This window comes from Zosterops lateralis (genome assembly GCF_965231275.1).
Source record: "Zosterops lateralis genome assembly, chromosome: 21".
In the NCBI taxonomy this organism is placed as follows: Eukaryota; Metazoa; Chordata; class Aves; order Passeriformes; family Zosteropidae; genus Zosterops; species Zosterops lateralis.
Genome location: NC_139781.1, coordinates 5,801,652 through 5,823,476, shown reverse-complemented (window position 1 = coordinate 5,823,476; position 21,825 = coordinate 5,801,652). Strand labels below are relative to the sequence as shown.

Genomic DNA, 21,825 nt, shown 5'->3' with positions numbered 1-21,825 from the left:
GACTAAGCAGAAGACCATGGAAGCACCCTGGACTGGAGCCTGCAGCCACAGCAGCTCCACAAAGTCTTGCTCATGCAGCCAGGGCTCACTAGAGACTGTAGGTCAGGCAAGCCAGCAGCTAGAAAGGAAACCCATTCAAATTTAATCCAAAATGTATTTTCTATTTTCCCTTGTAAATTTATCCTCCCCATATTTTCTATCTTCAAGCACAAAAAAAGCAGAAAGCCTAAAACCTCTGGCAAAAAAAAAAAAAAAAAAAAAAAATCCTTTAATGTGTTTTACTGCAAATACCACCTCATGTTAAGAAATAAGCCAGACCGGAGCAAATCAGGCAGCCTGGGGATGCCCTGTCTCTCCAAAGGGAGCAGACCAGAATGAAGCAGGACAGACAGGCATGCTGCAAGGACCAACAATGCCAAGGAAAGTCAAGTTCAAGTGCCAAGACGGCTCTCATGCTCCCTGCTGCTCCTCAGAGGTCCCTGAGCACAGCTCTGCCTCAGCAGATGCCCACGTGGAAGCATTGCTCCCGGCGGACACAAGAGGAGTTTTTTTGTTACAAAGAGCAGCCAACCAACTGGCTTCTCCTAAAGTCGTGGGCACCAAAGTACAGCAGCTCCCTGCCCAAATCTGCAGTCTCAGATTCTGGTCCAGAGACCCCAGTGGCAATAGAGACCAAAAAGACAGGAGAGAAACAGAGATTGTTTCTCTCTTGAGGCACAGGACAGCTGCTATCCAAGGGAAATTTTGGTTTGTGGTTGCAAGGACACCCTTGTGCTGCTGGCTGGACACCTCAGTTCTCCTGGAATTCATAAGGATGAGAAACAGCATCCTCTTCATAAGCAACAACCTCACTAGACCTCATACTGCTGCCTGGCAGCCAAAACTCACGGGGGACTGCTGGATCCCCAGCTCATCCCTGCATCCTCCTCTCCAAGTCCACTTCTCCCATAAAAGGCAACTGCTCCCAAGCCAAGGCTCACATCTCCCTGTTGTCCTTGCATGTCTCTGGACTGCTCAGGAGCTGGGGAACAGCCTTTTGGCAACCCACATTTGCCAAGGTAAGGCTGAACTGGACTCTCACGGGTAGCAGGACATGAGTCTTTTCCCATTTGAGGATAAAACCAGGAACAAAACTGACACTGATGTTTCCTGATGTGTATGAGAACAGGCAGAGACAGGGGATTGGAGGAGGGAGAGATTGAAGATCAGATCCCTGGTGATCCCACAGTGCCTATCATGCGCAGCAAGTACCAGGGAATTGGGACAGCACTAAGATGAGACTCCAGCTCTGCTGCCAGCATGTCCCTGTGCCCAGGGAACCAGAGGAAGCAGAGCTGTCAGGGAACACAGCAGGGATATTGCCATACATTTTCAAACCAACTGAATTAGTATTTGTCAGAGGCCCCCAGCAAAGGGTCCTGTGAAGCCAAGGCTTGGTGCTTAGCACAGGTCCTGTATCTCCCAGCAGCTGCACCTCCATCATGTGGGGAAAGCATCCCAAGCTCTCAGTGAGGAAGCAGGACTGAGCATGCATCTGTCACCCTGTGCCAAGCTAAGTGACAGAACTGGATGGGGATAAACCCATCCTTCTTTACCAACACCCAGGGCTCCCTCCTGGCTCCACACTCTCTGGTGGGAAGAATGAAAATACGAAAATAACAGAGCAAACCAAAAATCCACCTTGCTCTGTGTACTTGCAAGCAGTCAGAAGCACAAGTAATTCACAGCTCAGCAGCTGCCCAAGCCAGAGGTGGATCTCAGTGTATTTATTAGTTCTGGGGGAACCTCTTGTCCTTCTTGAAATCATCTCATTTCTCCTGAAACTAATGCAAGGTTTTGCTGTTTGTGACACCTTGTTCTGAGGACTGTGATTTGATAGCACATCTGCAAGAGGCAATGCCCCTCCTCCTGTTTGGCACCTCCTGAGAGCTTAATTTGATGTGACCTTGTACTTGTATGAAAATAAACAATGAACAGTTAACCTCTATCACTTCTCTCCTGGCCTCCTGTAGACACATCTTATCCATCTTCCGTTGTTTCTTTTCCAGTCTGAAGAACCCTGCCTTATTTAGCCATTTTTTTTTTTGCAGAGAGGCCACCAAACCTCTGACCAACTCTGCTGCAACTTCCAGGCATTTGACTCCACAATGATCTCAACATCCACACGTCTCTCCTGAGCTCCCTGTGGGCAGCTCTGGAGACAGAGACACAGACCAAGCCCTGTCCTTCTCCCCCATCACTGTCCCATGGGTCCTCAAGTTGCTCAGCGGTGCCTGGAGTTATGTGAGGACAGAAGAAAGACATAAAGAGAGTTGGAGTCACACATTCACCTTCACAACTCCCTTTAGCACTGGGTGCCAGCAGCAGGACATGGCCAGGACCACCTCCATGTGGTGCCACACAGATATTCTGGCCACGTTACAGAGCTGAGTGTCTTCACCCACTCCTTCATCAAGCACCAACTGCTCCATTAAGGTCAAGTCCCTGCAGCCTCTGATCATCACAAAAGGCCATTCTCAGCAGTCCCCTCCCCAGGCCCATCTCAGAAACCTCCTGACCAAACTTTTCCCAGCCATCCTTGCCCTCAGCAGCCCAGGCCCAGACCCAAACAAGGCTCAGGCACTGTACAAGCCCCTGTAACATGCTCTCTCTGCAACCTTTCCCAGACTTTGCCACCTGCTCTGCTGGCATGGCCAGAGCATCTGGCCACCAGGCAAAGTTTCAACTCTGCTTGCCAGGCACCTTACAGGATATGCTTGCAGTGAGATACAGTTTGAAAATAACAGATGTTACTCCACTGTTCTGCATTTTGCAGTGTCAGGAACAAGGCTTCTTCACCAACAATCCTCTGAGCTCCTTGCCAAGGCAGTCCCATCCCAAACAATGCTCCCCAGCACAAAATCTTGCTCACAGACAGCCCCTGCCACGTGCTGTCCCTGCTGCCGGGCAGACAGTATGGCAAAAGGAATATATTGCAATGGCAGAGTTTTCACACACAACTTCAAGACTTAGCAAGAACACAGGTTCCATCCTGGACTGCAATACCACATGACTACTGAGCCCAGACAAGCCTCCAAACTGCACATAACCTCCCATCCAGGGAAAACTTCCAGGAGCTACACAAACCAGACAGGACCCGGCAGCTGCAGCCAGAAGCACCCATGTCTTTCCACGGCTCCCTCTTCATTCCTGTTTCCTCTCAGTCAGACTTGCTCCAGGGTCTGAATGATGTGGGTTCAAACTGGCAGCTCTGGCAATTGCAGGACCATTTATTCATTCCCCTCACACCCACAGCAGAATCCTGCTGAGGCCAGCAGCACACAGTGCTGGTCACAGCCTGCTCCCTGCCCCCAGCTCTGGGGAGTAGGAGACCACCAGAGCATTCAGGCCCCCATCCAGCACCACCCAGCTCAGCTCAGCTCAGCTCAGTTCAGTTCTCAGCCCCAGCTCTCCTCCAGTGTCCTGGTATCAGGATCCAACCTGGCTCTTCCTGCTGTCGTGCCCTGTGCTGCCCGCGACCACCTCCCGCCTGCACCGACCCAGAGCCACAACGCCCTTGGCTGCCTTTCAAAGCACTGTCAGTGGCAGCCAATAACCACAGACCACAGCAGGGGATCTGGGATCCCACAGGGAGCCAGTAACTTCCATCCCAGTGGTGCTGGGAGTTCTAAGGACAGAGCCAAGCTGTCCCTGCCCCATCCCTCTGCACTTGGTGCACAGCCCCAGGATGGCAGACACACAGATCCTCTGTGCTCTGCTCTGAGATTCCACAGGCTCCTCTGCAGCTCCACAACTTGTTGCACAGACACACGCTCCATGTCCCCATCCTCACCGCTTCCCACCATCCTTCCACCCTTCTGCTGTTACTGGATCCCTCCAGCTGCCACCAGTGCAGCATGGACACTTCCACACTGCTCTGTCTGAGGCCACAGCAGCTCCTGGACAGCCAAGAGAGCTTCCTTTCTCCCCTGCCTGCTGCAAAGAAATAGCTTTAGAAGGCAGGATACAGGAAGATGGCAGCAAATTGCTTGCGAGGCAGCAGACTCGCTGTGGCTGGGGGGGTTTAGGAGCTGGCTGAGCTGATGCTGTTTGGGAATTGTTTAGATGGAGCTTAGAGACTTGATGACCTCGAGGTCCCTTTCTTATCAGCTGCCCTAAAACACCTTCTCCCTTGACACAAAGGCCAACATGGACCTGCCAGAGGATTTTGGCAGTCACCCTCTCTTTGCTCTTGCTGGCGGACATGATCTTGATCAAAAGACACCTGGAACAAATCCCTGTCTGTGTTGGACGTGAGCACCCAGAGCAGCCCCCACAGAGAGACAAGACAGACACAGCCACCACATCTGGAGCCTCAGCACAGTGCTCTGCCAATTCTCACGCTGCCTTCTGAAGCTTTGGCAGGCCCCTGTCCCTGGGCAGCCTGCTCAGTAGCTCCACTCATGACTCCCAGGTTCTGGCTGCCCTCACCACCCTGCTCTCGAGCCCCTTCCCTCCAGCCCTTTGGGACAAAAGCGTCTACACAGGGTCTGGAAAAGAGACATCCCCAGATGAAAAGGGCAGGGCAACCCCCTTGGCATGGACTCAACCTTCCTCTCTAACAAGGCTGCCCTAGATGCTCACTGGTGTCGAGTGTGGGCAAGTGGAGGCTGTGCAAGGCAGCACCGTGCAGACCCTGCCAAGATGGGCACTGCAGCTCCCATTTGCTCAGCACAGCGCTGTGCAGGGCCCTCACACCCATGTCCAGGGGCTGCCCTGCACCTTGGCAGCTCCTGCTCGTGCTCTGGAGGTTGAGAGCTGTGTGTTTGCAGGTGTCCAACCAAACTCCACATCCCGACTGCACGCGTAACCATGGCAACTGCACATGCGAGTGGCAAAGCCTCGAGCCGGGCTAACTGCAAATGCAAATGAAGCAAACACATGCACAGTGCTAAAAGTGTGACCTCTAAATGTCAGCCTTTAACCATTTTGCAGACACCAGCTCTGGTGGCGGCCACCTGCAGCCTGCAGAGCAGGAGGAGGTCTGGTTCCAGTGGGGACCTCTGGGTGCCCAGCCCTGCACCAGGTGTTGGCATGGGTGCCTGGATGCACCCCTGGCACAGGCTGAGAGTGACTCCTGCCTTGGCAAGGAGCTGCCTCAGCAGCTCCCTCTCTGAGGACACATCCACTCCTTACCCAGCTGGCAGATGCTCCCAGTTCCACAGAGGACCCTGGTTTGCAGAGAAAAGGAAGGTCCCACCAGGCTGACACAAAGCATGGCCAGCACAGGGGCTCGTGGGGAGCTGGCTCTGCCATCACCTGGGACCGAGCCAGCAGCAGCAGCAGAAGAGGCACTCTCAAAGGATGGAAGGAAAATCCCAGCCTTTCAGGGATGTCATGTCAGAGCCACCTCCCTAAGGGAGGTCTGTGGCCTTGGGAAAGGCTGCTGGTAGAGGCATAAGGAAGTGTCACCATTTGGGAGAGTGTAATCCAGAAACTGACTGGCTGGACAAGGGCTTCAGGTCCCTCATCATTTCTCTCCCTTGTTGCTGACAGCACCAGATGCAGACAGACCCCAGCACTGACCATCACCCACCCTGCCTGTCCTGCTCCATGGCTTCAAGCACGACGGAGCCAAGCTCAGGTGAACGGTGCCAAGTCCAGCCACAGCACATTGCTGGGGCCACCAGCAACCCCTGCACCCAGCACCCCGCTCAGGGCCGGGTGGGTGGATGGATGAATGGATTTCTGGTGGGCTGCCCCGCTCAGGGATGAGAACGGCAGCTGTTTGACAGCAAGCCTGCCTCCAGACCCTCTCTCCTTGGGTCCCTGGCCCAAGAGAGAAACAGGGAATGTCCTTTCACTCCAGGAGCCCGATGGCTAATGTCATTCCTAACGCTATGCCAAATAAACTGAGCCAAGGGGATCTCCTGCCTGCCCTTGACCCAGGGATGCTCACACCAGCAGCCTCATACCTGTCAGCATTAGGAGCATCCTTACACCCCAAATAACCCACCCCCCAGTACCTGCACCGGTACCCCCAGCACCCACACCGCACCACAGACATCCCACAAGCCTCGGGAGGATCCCAATCCCCGGAGTGAGCGCGCAGCAGCCCGGAGAGCCCCCGCTCCCGGCTCTGTGCTGGCTCTGGCGGGCCGGGCCGAGCGGGACCCGGCGGATGCGGGGCGGGGGCCGGGATGCGGGGCCGCGCAGCTGAGGCGGGCGCACAATCCCCCTTTCAGCACGTCGCCATGGCAACCCGCCGGCTCGCCGCGGCCGCTCATCCGGCCCCGTTAACCCTCGCCGTTACCCGCCGCCGCCGCCGCGCTCGGCCCCACCCGTTAACCCCCGCCCCGCCGCCGCCCCGCTCCGAGCCCGACTCCGGGCTGGCCACCCGAACCGGGACCGCCCCCCGGTGCCCCGAGAGCCCCTCGGCCGGAGCGGCGACCACCCCCAGCCCCGCGGCGCGGGTCCGGTCCGGTGCCGTCCGGCCGCGCTCCCATCTCGGGCCGGGCTGTGCCGGGCCGTGCCGGTCCGTGCGGGGCGGGGCGGGGCGGGCGCACTCACCGTCGGGGGCGGCGGCGCGGCTGGGCCATGCCGGTGGCGGCGGCGGCTGCCCCGCGCTCCGCTCAGTCCGGCCCGACCCCGCACCGGGAGCGCGCGGCGCGTGCACGGCGGGGGCGGGCTGGGGAGGGGCCGTCCCGCAGCACCCCTTCGCTGCCGCCGCGCTGCCCCACCGCCACCGGCACCGCCACCGCCACCGGGACCGGCACCGGGACCGGCACCGGGACCGCCCCGAGCGGACAGCCCCCGAGCCGGCCGGGCTCGGTACCGCACGGCACCTGCACCGCCCCGGTGGCCGCGCCGCGCCCGGGGGATGCCGCAGCCGCGCAGTCCGGTACCGCGCCCTCCGGGGACCGGCACCGGCCGCACCTGCACCCCGGGAGCCCCCGGAGCCCCCCAGACCTGCCCTGCTATCGGCCCCGGGCGGAGGGGGGTCACCCCCACTGTCCCGACCGGGACACTTGCACAGCCCGGGGCCCCCCGCACCACCCCAGGAAAGGACCCATCTGTGGGGCCACCCCGGCACGGCCCCGGCATCCCGCGCTGTTCTGTGCGTACAGGATCCTGCCCCGCTGCAGCCTGTGCCTGCCCCAGTCACTCTGCAAGGTCCTTTCCACCCTGGCACAGCCCTGGGCCGTGCTGTCCCGGCACAGCCACAGCAGCTGTGACACCCTTCAGCCCCGGCACACTTCCCCACAGGCGGGATAGCGATCCCCGCCTCTCGTAGAGCCCGCAGTGCCCAGCGGGTCCAGGGAGGATTCAGCAGGGACTCAGTATGGGGTGCCCCATCCCAGCCTCAGCCTCGGGGCCCGGCCCGGCCCTGCCACGCACCGGGCTCAGTGTCAGCAGCCACAGCCCCATGGGCTCCCGGCAGCGAGACCCAGCACCTCTGTCATTCCCCTGCACAGGATGGGGCTCTTTTCCCCGCCCACTCATGGCCTCCTGGCAGGAGCCGCCTCTCCCACAGCCCGCCGCTGCCCGTAGCAATGTTTGAGTCTTGCCTGATGGGATTACAGAAATCATTTGAAACGGGGCATGGATTTGGGTCTTGATGGATGTATCTGATTGCTGCCTCCCTCTGCCATTGCCAAGGGAGCATCCGCTGCGATGTCTCCCCAGAGCAGGCACCATTGCCTGTTTAAGATGTTTGCATGGCAGAGTCTGAAGGGCAGGAATTAATTCCGAGTCTCCCACACACTCCTGGCACCTGCACTGAATCTGTGAAAGTGCAGAGCAGGGAGATCCCTGCACCCCAGTGCAGGTTGGGCTTCACCTGCCCCAGTGCCTTCCAGCTGCTGCTGCAGAGCAGGGCAGAGCTTTCCTGCTTCTCCTGCCCTGCTACCTCTCACAGGGACTGCTTGTGGGTGGTCAGCAGCTTGACTGATTTTGTTGCTGGCCTGTTATGCACAGGACGTATATAGGTTATACCGATATAGCTCACCCTATTTATACATACAGATATATATATATATACATACATATATATATATTTATAGAGGGTGAGCTGCAAGCTGCCACCCAGTATGCCGTTGAGCAGGCAACATGGTCCAGCACTGCCTGGGATGGATGCACAACCCTGCCCTGTGCTTATCAGGGTTCATTGGCTCTGAGAAGCATCTTGAAGGGGGCCCTGGACCAATGCTGAGCTGCCCTGCAGCAGGCAGGGCATCAGGCATAGTTCTCTGGATCCTTCTGCCCAAAAAAACCCAGTCCGGGATGGGGTCATGAAGCACGGCTGCAGCAGTGCCTTGTTGTCCAGTTCACACCACGAGCACTGCAGGAGAGCTGGGTACTCACACAGCTGCTCCACGCCCAGCTTCAGTTGCCTGACTGAGCAGTGTTCGATTTTCTTGCACAACACCAGTTCTGACAGCGTCTGACAAGCCACCTTTGCCCAGGGTACGGTCCATGGGGACCCTCTGTGCCAGGCTGCTGGGTGGGGTGGATGTGTAGGGCAGAGCCTGCTTCAGCCCATTCCATCCACCCCAATGCATCGAGATTTGTTGCAAGCCCAGGCTTCTCCTCAGAAGCTGGGCACAGCCCGTGTGGCACTGCCTTCAGGGAGCCCAGCATCAAACAGGGACACCCCCACACCACCCCCTCCCTGGACTGGTGGCCGCAGCAGGGCAGCTGTGTGCATTACTCAATGGGCAGTGTGGATTAAAATGCCCCCGCTTGCCTCTGGCTCTGTCACAAGCAGCGTTTAGCCACGACTCGGAGAAGGAGCAGAAGGGCTGGAAGCTGTCAGACCTGCTTAAAACGGCCGCGGCTCAGTGCTAATGTGCAGCACAGCAGCTGCAAGGCACGTAGCCAGGCCAGGCAGAGCACGGCTCCCCAGACAGCCCAGCGCTGTGACCAGGTCTTACACCGCTCCCCACGTTCCCCTGCAAGCTCCTGCGCCCACTGAAAATCTCTGGGCAGGCACCGAGGGTTGTGTGGGATTTTTGGGCACCGTGGCAGCCCGGCGTCTGTCACCACAACAGAGCTCTGGAGTGCTGCTCATCCCACACAGACCTGGCCTGCCAAGCAGCCGGCACAGCTGGGGGAAGCCTTTTGCCAGAGGAGGAGCAGGGCCAGCCCTGTTGCTGAGCCATACAGTAAAGGGTCCCGTGGCAGCAAGAAGGGACAAGTCATCCCCTTTCTCCCAGGAAGGCAGGGTGGCTCCTGGGGTGCTTTCACTTGATCCCCCCCATCAGGGCTTACAGCAGGAGGCCAGTACCCCACTCTGTGTTGTCTGCAGCGCTCGGGTCTGGCCGCAGCTGCCGTGCAAGGCCACCCCAGCGCAGCCGGCACGGCGGTGCTGCCTCCAGCCCGCTCCGGCTGCTGCAGAGCCGCCCCCCTCCCACCTCCGGCGCGGCAGCGATGCAGAAGGAGCATCCAAGATGCCGCTTGGCGCAGGCTCAGCTGCCTCCCAGGGCCGGCAGAGGAGGGGGCTGTCGGCCATGACCGTACACAGCAGGAAGAGGGGCATGTTGTGGCAGAGACGGTGCCCGGTGTCCCCAGGCTGTGCCCCCCAGCCCGTGTCCGCCCTCCCCGGCAGGATGAGAACAGAGTCCTCCTGCCGCAGCCCCTCCGAGCAGGGGCCGCCTGGCACAGCCATGGCCGGGAGCAGGGCTTCCATCTCTGGGTCACCGAGCACGGGCTGCCGGCAAGCAGAGTCCCCAGGGACAGGGGGAATGCAACAGGCAGAGCAGGGCTGTGCCCAGGCTGGTCTGCATGGAAGGAGACAAGTAGGGATGCAGAGGGAGCAACCCACTGTCCCCATGAACAACTGAGTCCCCTCCATCAGGCCTGGCCAGGAACACCTTCCATCGGTCCTGCAGACACATGGCAGGAGCCGGGTATAGGTGTTTGGGGACAAGCAGGGCAGAGAGGGTGTAATGCCAAGCAAACCCCAGAGAGCAGCTTCACAGGTGCTCCTAATGAGGAGAGGGCTCAAGGTCCAGCTCCTGGGACAGCACACAGGCCCATCAACGAGGACAACGGGCACTGCTACCCCTCACAGTTCTCTGAGCCTTCATGCTGTGGCCCACCCCTCAGAATTATTTGCCCTCAAATGAAGATCAGGTGCAGCTCCGTGCTGAGTCCTTGTGGCCTCACCCTAATCCCACACAGATGGGACAGAAGGAAGATGCTGGTGAAGAAAAGCTACCACAGGGACCACAGGTCCAACTCCTGAGGGAGAATCCAAGAGAGAAGAAAGGTGGTGGTGGCTTCCAGGTTCAACAGACAGCAGGAGTAACAACCACCAAGATCAGACCTCATGCCAGCAGGCTGCACTAAGCAGGGCAGAAGTTCAAAATGCACATTTCTCATGCAGAGAAACCCTGGCTGTCAGTAAGGAACTAACAGAGGAGCCTTGGTGCTTATCAGCCAAACCTTGCTATGATGAGAAGCAAAAAGCAGCACTGTGAGCACACTCAGGCTGCAGCTCTTCCTAGACTGCAGAGGTAAGGAGGTTTTGCATCTCTGTAACTGCTGTGATGGGGGAAGCTGGGCTTGTTAGAGCTCAGAATTACCCTGCAACAGAAGTCCCTCTTCGCTTTACAGCAGTGTCCGGGTGGAACATGCAACAGGACTACCAGCAAAGCCCTTAATCAACATATAAATCCTACAAAGCTTGTACAAACCTTGGCAAGTATGTGAACGTCAGCTTATGAAATAAACAGGGAAGAGCTTTCCTTCCCAGAACGAAATTGTTTAGCCTTCACAAAAGCTAAAAATGCAGACATTAGTTCTATTGAAGAAGAGATGAAGACCATGTGTGGAGGGTGCTGCTGGGCTGTATTGGGAGGAGTGCTGAGGAGGAAAGGCAGGCTCTGAATACACACTCAGTTTGCAAAGTAAGCTCTCTGTATTCATCCGAGAATGTCTGCAGTATGGAGTTCATCTGGTATAAATAAAGTACAAAATTTTACAATGTCTTAATCATTATTTTAACAAAAATACTAAAAACTGAGTAAAAACTGAAACCAAAGTGGGAAGGGAGACTATCAGCCACAAGGGATCTCCATAAACATTTGTAGAAATTGGATAGTAAAAACATTTTCTCTGTACAATAAAATGCTCCTCCTGGCATCTCCCTGTGAGACAGACAGCAGCAGCACTGGGGGCACAAGGACAGAGGCTGAGGGGCTGCCTCAGAGTGTGGGTCAGGCTGAAGAGGCTGTATCCATCCACAGTGATGTCTCCCTCCTGAATCAGGCTGAAGTGCCACAGGTCAGTAGCGTCCAAAGGGGTTGTTGTTCTGCTGTGTCTGCGTATCTGTTGAGGTCAAGATAAAGTTAAACAGTCACAAGGTGTAGTTCAGAAAAGAGATTCCCCTCCCCACATGACCAGTGCAGTATGAGGAGTGTCACAGGGCACGAGGAAGAAAATGTAACCATTATGGTACTCCCTGTGCTGCAGATCTGCCTGAGCCTTTGGGAAGCAGCACAGCCAGGATCCCACATTCTTTCAGGAAGAGAGAGATATGTTCTAGTCCTGATCCTGAAGTTTCCAAGGAAAATCTCTCCACCCCTTATGGTCAAACTGGAGGACAATAACAAAGCCTTAAAAGGTGGCAAGGAGCTGGGAGGATGAATTTATGGATTAATTATTCCTGATTTTGAAAGAAAGTCAGCTCTATAAAACTACACAGCTTCTGCAGCCATACAAGGTGCTGAGCTAGCTAGTGTCACTCATCCTAAAGCACTCCCAAAACCCAAATTTTTCAGAGAAAATTTCCCTGTGAGTATCTCCATACAGGCCCAAAGGACTTCCAGGTGGCACAAAGGCAGGAAACATGGTAAAGTTACATTCAAGAACCACATGAACTTCCAAACTGCTGGGACTGCTGTTTTGTGATTTACAATGATCTCAGTATATATGAGCACTGTCCAATACATACAATTCTGTACTTCTTTTTCCTGAAACAACATCAGCATGTGTTACCCAAAGCCACTAAGTAAAAGGAGGTGAGTGTAACCTGGCTGGCCTGCTGCCTTCTCAACTCTTCTGGACATTCAGGGATATCCTGGAACCTCCTAAGGCAACCTATCCTGAGCCCAAAACACCCTTGGCCCCCTCCTGCAGGCTGGTCTTGGTTTACTTCCTGCATTTCACTCCATCCCTGACACTACAAATAAGAACTCCAGATGATTCCAGAGGGAGGTGATGCAAACCCAAGGAGAAAGCATGGAAGCTGAATGCTGACACAAGGCTGCATTGGACCCACACATCTATTCTAGATACAACAGCTCTACTTGCTGAACAAAAAGGCTACAAAAATATGGCTATTTTGCTAAATTCAGATTCTTATACAAGGTCTTCCTATACTTGAATGTCCCAGCTGAGAGACTCTGGCACAGACTTATCATTTGTTAATCAGGCTAGTGGGAAGCTTAGCACATTAAAACCTGGTTTGGGGAGGTTTTTGGCCACAAGGACTAAGAATTTTCCATCAGGGAACAAGTATAAGCACAGTTTCCAAGTCCCCCACTCCACATATTACCAGATCTGGCACAGTCTCACTCTCAGTGCAAAATAAAAAAAAAAAACAAACCAAACCTATCAACCGTGCTGTCCATTTCTGAGCATTTTCACAGCATTTCTGCCATTTTTACAGCAGAAAAGCCAGTAAGGTGACAGAAGACAATGACAGCAGGCAATTCAGAAGGGAACAGCATAGACCCTGAGTTCTGTACTGAGATCCTCCAGCCAGCAATTCAATACAGATTATAGAAATACAGTGCCATTCTGAACAACATCTGTGCCATTACCCCGTTGTGACCACCACAAACACAGCAAGTGTGCAGCTCTAACACTTCCCAGAATACCCCTCCTGCCTCCAAGAAGTCTTGTCTGGCTCACAACACAACCACAGTGTCTCTGGGTCATCCACCAAGTGATTGCTCCAGGATTAGCCTCCTTGTGCCCCTCAGAGGTCACCTGCAGCAGAGAAAATACCCCTGGCTGATTTTAAAGCTGCACACTGGATCCTTTCAGGAAAGCTGTGTGGCAGTCCCTACAAAGGCCCAACTCCCTTGTCCCTCTGCAGGCAGCAGGAGGAAGGTCTGGAAGGTTGCTCTGAGGCTGGCAAGCACTGCCCTCCCTGCTGCTGTGTCCCCTTGGGCTGGTAGCTCCAAGTCCTGATGCCACCTCCCTGCCAGCATAATTTATGTCCTCAGACAGACAGCCTGGCTTGGCCTTGCTTCTCTACACCAGAGTACCTGCAACAGAAAACAGCAGGGAGGAGACTAGCAACAGGATCAAGAACACTCAGGCTTACTGGAAAGCTGCTGCTGAAGCTGTCGAACCAGAGCAGCTGTTTGCTGCTGCTGCTGTGTCTGCTGAAGGCCCTGGCGCTGGAACTGTAAAGAGAGAAACACAGTTATAGCCACACCACCTGGCTGGCAGGCTCAGCATTCACATAGGCCCTGGGAAGCTCAGGGAGGGAGAAAGGGGGGGATGCAGGTGGAGCACTGCTGGATCTGTGCTGGATCACGTCCCTGTGCCTCCAGGGAACACTCACAATGGGCTGCTGGGGGGGAAGAGCCTGCATCCCCAGCCCCGGGGGCTGGCCCTGCGCCTGTGGCTGAGGCACTGTGGACACCTGGGGCTGCTGCTGGGGCTGGGGCTGTGGTGGCTGGGGCTGCTGCTGCTGCTGTTGCTGCTGCTGTTGTTGTTGCTGCTGCTGTTGCTGCTGCTGCTGTGAAGACAAAAGAGAAGGGACCATCAGGGAACTGTCAGGGCAATGCACACAGCACCGGGGCACAGCAAGGGCTTAAGGAGGAATGATGCTCCATGCAGTAAAACACCCTCATACACCATTTTCTTTATAGATTTCACCAGGACTCCACCCCAGGCTGAGAAACGGCAAGAAATACAGGGACAGCAATAAAGTTTTCTGCAAGATGAGGTATTGACAGACGACAGGAACAGAACTCCAAGTCTACCAGTCACTACTAGGAGCAAACAAGGTGCAAGAATAGAAAACTAAGAATTCAAAAGGCTCTCTGGTTCATCTCTTACCTCCTGGTTAAGATCAGCAATAATGAATAATGAGTATTTGCCTGACTCATTCTCAGATTCTTTTCAGAGGTAGCAACAGAGCTCCTATAATCTCCTTACACAGTCCACTCCAGGTCAGCTACTCCTACTACTGGAGTTTTCCCTAATCTCTACCCTGAATTTCACATGTTGTGTTTTAAGGCCATTTTCTGGTCCTACAGCCTCAGGATAAGAAGAGATAAGGAGTATTTTTCCTCTCTTTTTAAGATAAAAAATTTGAAGACTTATCTCTCCTGTTGTTTTTGCCTCTCTAATACAACACATCCAGCTATTTCAGACTTTCCTTCTCAATCATGTCCCCCAACTCTTCAATCTATCTTGCTGTCCTCCCCTGCCACTCATGACAGCTGGTGTTACACTTCAATAAAAGGATGTGGATAAAACTGGATTCAGTGCTCAAACCCAAATGTTTACAGAATTAGTTATGCTGAGAAGAATATTCAGTGTGTTGGAGTCAGAACATACCCATAAATCTCAAGGTTTTTCATTTCTCCTAATTTTCAGACAATTCTCCCATCTGTCAATGCAGTTTTTAACTCTCTAGATGAAAAAAAAAATTCCTAGCAGAAATAAAAAAATACTAATGGTATCATAACAAACCCAACGTGGTGATGGCATGTACAGCTCCAATCACTGGCTCAAAAGGACAAGGTTCAAACCTTGAACAGACTCAGAAAACAAACAAAAATACAATCAGGTGAAGGAACAGTGTCTTATGAAAGAAGGTTAGGAAAACCTGACCTTTGGAAGCTGCAAGTGCTCCCTAGGAATGTACATTGGGCAAAGAACAGTGAGAAAGAACAGCCAGTAAACATGACACAGTGGACAATAATAATTCATGCAAAAACCAGTCATGGACACATTGGATCAAGATTCAAGCCAAAGGGAATGAGTTTCTAGAACAGCCTTCCAAGTTCTACCAGTTTGGTTACAGGTTCCTGACATGGATGACCTGGGCACACAAGAAAGCAGATGACTGGCTAAATGAGCCAGGATATCAATTTCACATCCTTCCTTCTTGCAGCAGCTGTCTACCAACCCACATAAGACAAATCAAAAGGCCACCCATCCTTTCCACAAGCGACTGCTTCATGAAAACCAGCTCTAGCACCAGGCACCTGTCAGACCTCAGGCAACACAGCAGGAGTCACACTAATGGGATAGCCTGGGCACTCCACCTTTGTGGGTTTTTTAAGTAACCAAGCAAAGTCAGCTAAAAGCTGAAGGTATACATGAAGTTACTGAGCTAGAAGAAGTGTCAGCAATTTGTCTGAGGCATGTTCTTCTAAATATGAGTGATGGAGAATGCTAAAAGAAACTCAAAGTGAACAGTCAGAGGGTGCTACTTATCCAAAGGACTAAAAGCTGCTGACCATGCCAGAGGCAGTTCTCTTGTCCAGTGCAAGGCAGCAATTCTCAGATACTGCTGACTGCAGCTCTCTGCAGGAACCACTGTTCAGGCCACTCCGAACAAAAAGATTCAGCACTCTGTGCCATGTAAAGTCCCCCCATATTCCACAGGTTTCCTAGGCCTTGTCATAAGGCATTGGATTCACCAATTAAACTATTTGTGTTTCTCTATAAATTCAATACATTTCTGTAATTCCTAGAAATGCATCTTTATTTCACTTAAGAATTTATTATTCATAAGATCATAATGCAAACCCATGAAACACTCATGGAAGTCTGTTGACTCATGCCTTGTGATCTTCTTTGAACCTAGAGAGCTGGGTCTAACAGTTGGCTTTGGATCAGTTTTTCACCATCTGCTGTAAGAAATGGATACGTGGACTGATTCATGCCAGATTTTTTGCCAATGGAAACTGTAACCAATACTTATTTTGATCTTGAGAAACGCAGATATGTCCCTAAAGAGGATCTTGAACAACTTTCCTGCTCCTTTGTGAACAGGGGGCTTTTCACTTTGTTTCTAGCTCCAGCCACACTTGAACAACAGCTAACTTTCTGCACAATCTACTGGCTCAGCTGGAGCAGGAAGAGGTGGGACACAGGCCAGAGGACTGAACAGACTTTTAGCTCATGCTGGGTGACTGGCACAAGGCAGTGCAGCAGGAATCTCCATCAGGAGTGGCCAGCTCTAAGGAAGGGAAAACTGCTTAGCAAATTACCACAGACAGCCCCCCAACAGAGTGACATCTTTCCTGACACAGAGGGGCAGAGGTAAGCAGCACTGGGCAAGCCTCCTCCAGCTCCAGCAGCCTTCCTCCTGTCAGCAACCACTCACCCTCAGCATCTGTTGTTGCTGCTGCTGCCTCAGGTACTGCTGCTGCTGTTGGTCAGGAAGGATCTGGCTGGGTCGGATTCCTGAGGGGACTCCCTGGGGACCCAAATGGTTCATCCCACTCATCATGGGGGTCTGCTGTATTGACTGATGAGGAAACCTGCAAGGGAAAAGGACAAGCTCAAGGAGTAAAGGACTCACAGGCAGGCAGCTTTCTTTAATCCAAACACAACTTCTGACATCAATGAGGCAGCCCAAACAGCTCCCTGCAATCCATGCTGTCTCTGCAGAAAGGTGAGGGACACAAGGGCCTCTCAAGGCTTTAAGACAACCTGTTTTTCTAGAAGCCCTAGGTAACAGTCATCATCTGTTCTGCATGTTCTTTCATGCTGGATTTATGCCTGCTCAGGAACAATGGAAACCTCAGATTTACCCCTTTGATGGTGATCTGCTGGTTAGATTTAAAACCAAAACTCTGACTTTCCCAGTTAATTTTTCCTCCTACTTTTCTGTGCCATCTTTCTCTGGCTAGTAACACAGCTTCCTGCCTACAATTAACATTTCCAAATTTCATCCCATCTCTTTGTTTCTTCCCTGGACAGAAAGTTGGATAAAGATGTTCCTCTGAGGAAGCAAAGCACAGCATGGAGAACAGTGTTTTCAGTTTGCTGTTGGATTTGTGTGAGCAGAGCAGGGAAACCCTTAACAAAATAGAGCTTATTAACATCCCATAGAGCAGGAGGTACCTCTGTGTGTTGCCCAAGGTGTGCCCATAGCCAGGGGCCTGCTGGTGCACGTAGCCACTTGGTCTCTGCTGCATCTGTCTAACAGGATCCACTAGAGCAGGATTAGAGCTGGGGTGGGAATTCTGATAGGGCTGACCGGAATAGGTAGGAGGTACCATCGTGCCTGACTGGGAGGGGTGCTGCTGAAGGCCTATGTGGGAGACGTAAGGAGTGTAACCCTGAAATGAAACAAAAAGGCCTTTTTTAGTCACGGGATGAAAAGGAATACAGAACATAGGACATCAGCCTCCTGTAAATACTGTCACAGAAAAGCTCATTAGGGAGAAGAGCCAAGAGCTTTCAGGGTTTAGCAGCAAGAACAAAGCTGCTGCCCTGTGCTGGAGCCAGATTCCAGCACTACCTGCAGTCACTGCAACTTACCTGGGAGGGCTGCAGTGCTCCATAAGACGGGGTGGGAGCCATTTGGCGCACAGGCTGCTGGCCCATTATGCCCTGGCCCTGCTGGAAGGCAAGAGAGAAATGCTTTTTCCAACATCTCCAAAGGGCAGGAACACTGCTGCTCTCTTCTCAGCAGCTCCCATGAAACCAGACAAGTGCCTTCACTGCTTAACCTACGAGGTTGCTGCACAGCAGACACACACTCATGATTTCTGTCTCACCCTGACCTGGGACAAACAAGCCACTAAAAAACCTGCCACCCCCAGCCAGGACATGCCCCTCTCATTCCCCAGCAGCCACCCCATGACAACCTCCTCCAACTATTAGTGACATGGGCCCACAAAGCAGGTGGCACCAGAGGGACAGACACAAGAAACAACATCTTTCCAGAGCAGATACAGAGTTGGGCAGTTCTGGCTAAAAAAGACAGCACCAAACAGCCTGGCTGTGCTATACTGTGCAGTCAGCAACAGCAAGAGCACAGCTCTGACTTACCAACTTTGCTTGCAGCTGCTGCCTCAGTATCTGTCCTTGGGACACTGGAGGCTGCTGCCTGTACACTGCTGGCTTGTAGGAAGGGTCAATGCCCATCATGCTGCCCATCCCTGGAGGCAGCACACCACTGTAGGGAGGGCGGCTCTGAACCAGTTTCCCCAGTGGCATGCGTACTGGTCTGTAGGAGGTATCCAGACGAGGGCCACCTGCAAGAGGAAGAGAAACAGGGAGGGCAGTCACAGCTACTGCTGCACCTCACAGCTCCAGAATGACAGTTCATCACGGTACCTAGACATGACAGGCAAAAGAAGAAAGTGCAGGGACCTGCATAGGACCATCCCACAGAAAAGGTTCCCAAAGAGGTGAAATATTTTTTGCTCTCCTATGCACCTACCTGCTGGAAGAGGCTGATTTTGGGCATAGAGACCCACTGGTGATTGCCCATATGCCAGCCTTGACATGGTGCTTCCTGACTGGTGATGCAAGAGATCTGTAGGCATACCAACTCCATATGAAACCCCTCGGCTAGGGCCCAACACAAAGTCCTGCAAAGACAAAGCAGTAAGAAAAGATCAATGTGCACTGGGAATTCATGAATGGAGGAAGAGTATTAAAGGGTTGAGAAGTGCACAGGAGGAGGCCAAGGATGTTATCTGAGCTGGGCAGACTCCTTTCCTCCCATGAGGGATTAGGAAAGGATTGTCCCAAGCTAGAGAGAGCAGGATAAAGCTCCAGTACTAGCAGCTGAGAGGAAACACATCACATCTTCAACGTAACACCACTCTTAGACTCCTCAGGAAGACTCCAGGGAGTGTTTTATGGCTAGGAGTGGTGGACATGGGACATCCACAGCTACTGGACACTCCATTACCTCAGTTTTGCTGGCAGATTGGTTGCGTTTCTTGGTTTTGCTCTGTTTCTTCTTGCGTTCTTCAGTGGAGGCAGCAGGATTGGAGCTAGTTTTATCAGCCTTGGCTGGTTCTGCAGTTTTCTTCTCTGGCTCTAAAGCCACAGGTGTAGGAGGCTCTTCCTCTTCAGGGGGCAGTGGCAATGGCTCCAGGTAGTAACTGCGGGGCTTGGGTTTCAGGTGTGTGTGATACAGAAGAAGCCTCTGCTGCTCCTCAAACCTGGACACCTTGCGATCCACCCGGACTGTCCCAAACCAACCCCAGGAGAGCGGGGCTGAGTGCTTCAAACCCTCAAAAAGATCCCATGGAGAAATCTTCTGCTTTGTAGAGACTTGCAAACCCTTTAAAGCAAAAGAGGTAAGAATATTCAAGTCCCTGTTGTTGCTCGTATGAGGGTACAGGTAACTGTGTGCTTTCTTCAGGCTCTAATCCAGATCTCTCAGTAAACAGTCTGAGCCCTTGCTAATGGTCCTTTCTCCTCCAGGTGGCAAAGCAGTCATTTCTAAAGGCTTGCATCAACAACTGTCTAGTCTCCTTCATTCCATCTCTGCCAGTCTCCTGGCACACTGTCTCTGCCCATTAACTTACGTGACAGGGATTATGTGTTTCTCTTTACACTTCATATCACCATAAATACAACCCCCAAATTTAGTTAACATCTCAGGTCACAGCAGCATGCTATCACCAAGCATTAACACCCCAGCTTTGCCCTTTTTGGACATGGTTATATGCCAGCTTGTCTGCGTGCAGCCAGCCACTTCAAGCTCGTCAGGGAATGAGGCACTGCATACAGATGCCTCTCAAGCTGTGCAGACTTGAGGCATCAGAGGACAAGGTGACACCTGCACTCAGGAACTGTGATACAGACAAAAATGCTTCACTTACCTCCTTCTTGAAGATGGAATCAAAGCCAGCTATTTTATTGCCTTTAGTGTCAATGAGGGATCCCTGAGGTTCACAGGTGATGACATCTCGGGTCTGCTTGGGAAGTGGGAGCAGCTGTCGCACCTTCTCCAGGCTGTCAGACTGACGGTCCCCCAGCTCTTTCTGCACAAGTGGAACAGAGAGGACTTGAAGAATTTTTCAGGAAAAAACATCCAAAGCCCACTTACGCCTCTTCTGGTACTGGCCTCCATCCCTGCATAACTTCTCACCTTTGCACCCTTCAGGCCTACAGAGTCATAGGGGTGACCCATACTACTTCATCTAACCAGCAGAAACAAGACAGGTACTGTTCATGAGACACAGGTAAATCTGCATAGCTGGACAACCACAAGACAGCACACTTTGGTGCCTATACAGGGCCTGGTGTCCCTCACCCTGAGTTTCTTGACAAGATTCATGTATGCTCGCTTGTTCTCCTCCATGCTGCCCTGAGAGATGCTGGACATATCAGCAGCCAGGGTGCCGTTGATGAGAACACTCAGCATGTCCAGCACGGTGGTGAAGAGCTCACTGTTGGTCAGAGCAGAAAGGTCAGTCACCTGAAAAGCTAATAAAAAGCCTCTGCCATCATTGCAACACCAAATACTATTAGACTGTCAAGACTTCCACCCACATTTAGAAGTGTCAGTCTCCAGAATAACCTCCCACACTAATCCTCCTTTTCCTTTACACCACACTTGAATTTTACTCCCACTTGAGTTAGGTGCAGTATCACAAATTAAGACTGGACTCCTCCGTATCCATTCAGCACCTATAAAAAGCAGACTCAGCTCTCCCCTGTACATCTCTCTGCATCTGGAAAGCCAAGTTTGTTCTGAATATGGCAGAGTGCACTTGGCTATCAGGACCTAAGCTGTAGCCTGCCATTACTCTGAAGTCTCTTTCAGCTGTGATTTCTGACAGATCATCTAGAGAAACAGCCAGCTCACATGAGAAACAGGGCCATGTTAATAACTGCCTCCCTTGGGAAGTGTATAGATCAGAAATCAGACTGAAAGTTACTTGTTTGACTGCATGTCCACAGTGCCACTGCTGATGATGTCCAGGAGAAGCACAGCCCATTCAGTTGTCTGTTGTGTGCTGCGTTGGACTGTGTCGAACATTCCTCCCACCTGGCAGAGAAAGGGAGTTTAGTTACAAGGACACCAAGAAACACTGAGATTCTGAAGTGAGAAAGGAGCTTAAAGGAGCTTGAAGGAGCTTAATTCCTACTGAGAGCTGCAAAGGCATTCAAAGGGGAAGGCACATCTACAAAAGAGACCAAGCCTTTGGATTTCATCCTGATGAAATGGAGCAAGGGAGTTTACTCATGCACCCTGTCCCACTCAGTGCTCAAGACCTAGAAGCAGCACAAGTGTCTCTCCTACTTCCTTGCCTCAGGACATATATAGACCCTCCAGTGTGTGCTTGTTCCAAAGGAAAAAAAGGCAGACAACTCTTCACCCCAGATGGTTAAGCTCTTCTTCTGCAACTGCTCACCAAATTCAGCCGCAGTTTCAAGGCCTCATGCATCAGCTGCTTGGCTTTGCAGTCATCTTGGTACTGATCTTCTCGCCAATTTGTAACAATCTAAGAAATAGAGAAGAGAGGACAGACCTCACCAGCTGTATGCTGAAGCTTAGAGAGAGCAGCATGTACCACTCACTGGTGACTCAGAAATGGTCAGCTCAAGCTCCCTATACCAAACAGGGTAAGAAAAGCAACATCCCTGAGGTCATGCCCCAGAGCCTGTCTGCTGGAGGGGTGAGCTCCTGAGGAAAGCAAAGGGAGAAACAAGACCCCTACCTGCTGGACCTGACTGTACAGAGAGGTGAGGAGGCCTTCCCGCTGCTCATCCTGACCTTTCAAGCATGTCAGCACCAGTGACAAAAATGGCTGCTGGCTCAGGAGGGACATACTGTGAAAGAACAGAGAAGGAGCTATACTGCCAGGCTGGGCAATGAGCACAGCAAAC

At 52.8% G+C, this 21,825-nt stretch overlaps 2 protein-coding genes across 6 annotated transcripts in view; both read right to left on the bottom strand.

Annotated features, from left to right (window-relative positions):
* Positions 1 to 7,447, bottom strand: part of NLGN3 (neuroligin 3) — a 39,780-nt gene extending 32,333 nt beyond the window's left edge. For 2 of the 3 annotated variants that reach the window (XM_083876327.1, XM_083876329.1), the window contains exon 1: positions 6,550 to 6,595. The gene's annotated coding sequence lies outside the window, so the exon portion shown is untranslated. Of the gene's footprint in view, positions 1 to 6,549; positions 6,596 to 7,377 lie in introns of those variants that run through there. The other variant, XM_083876328.1, reaches the window with a different exon arrangement.
* A 3,436-nt stretch (positions 7,448 to 10,883) lies between these two features.
* Positions 10,884 to 21,825, bottom strand: part of MED12 (mediator complex subunit 12) — a 36,073-nt gene continuing 25,131 nt past the window's right edge. Inside the window, exons 31-44 of one of the 3 annotated variants that reach the window (XM_083876561.1) lie at positions 21,657 to 21,768; positions 21,351 to 21,440; positions 20,874 to 20,983; positions 20,246 to 20,381; positions 19,812 to 19,973; positions 18,890 to 19,267; positions 18,413 to 18,563; positions 18,019 to 18,224; positions 17,506 to 17,586; positions 17,086 to 17,303; positions 16,343 to 16,499; positions 13,559 to 13,735; positions 13,316 to 13,397; positions 10,884 to 11,310 (exon numbers count right to left, since the gene is read on the bottom strand). In XM_083876561.1, coding sequence (XP_083732687.1) covers positions 11,267 to 11,310; positions 13,316 to 13,397; positions 13,559 to 13,735; positions 16,343 to 16,499; positions 17,086 to 17,303; positions 17,506 to 17,586; positions 18,019 to 18,224; positions 18,413 to 18,563; positions 18,890 to 19,267; positions 19,812 to 19,973; positions 20,246 to 20,381; positions 20,874 to 20,983; positions 21,351 to 21,440; positions 21,657 to 21,768 — 2,104 coding nt within the window. In that variant the 3' untranslated portion in view covers positions 10,884 to 11,266. The remainder of the gene's footprint in view (positions 11,311 to 13,315; positions 13,398 to 13,558; positions 13,736 to 16,342; positions 16,500 to 17,085; positions 17,304 to 17,505; positions 17,587 to 18,018; positions 18,225 to 18,412; positions 18,564 to 18,889; positions 19,268 to 19,811; positions 19,974 to 20,245; positions 20,382 to 20,873; positions 20,984 to 21,350; positions 21,441 to 21,656; positions 21,769 to 21,825) is intronic. The other 2 variants (XM_083876562.1, XM_083876563.1) reach the window with 2 other exon arrangements.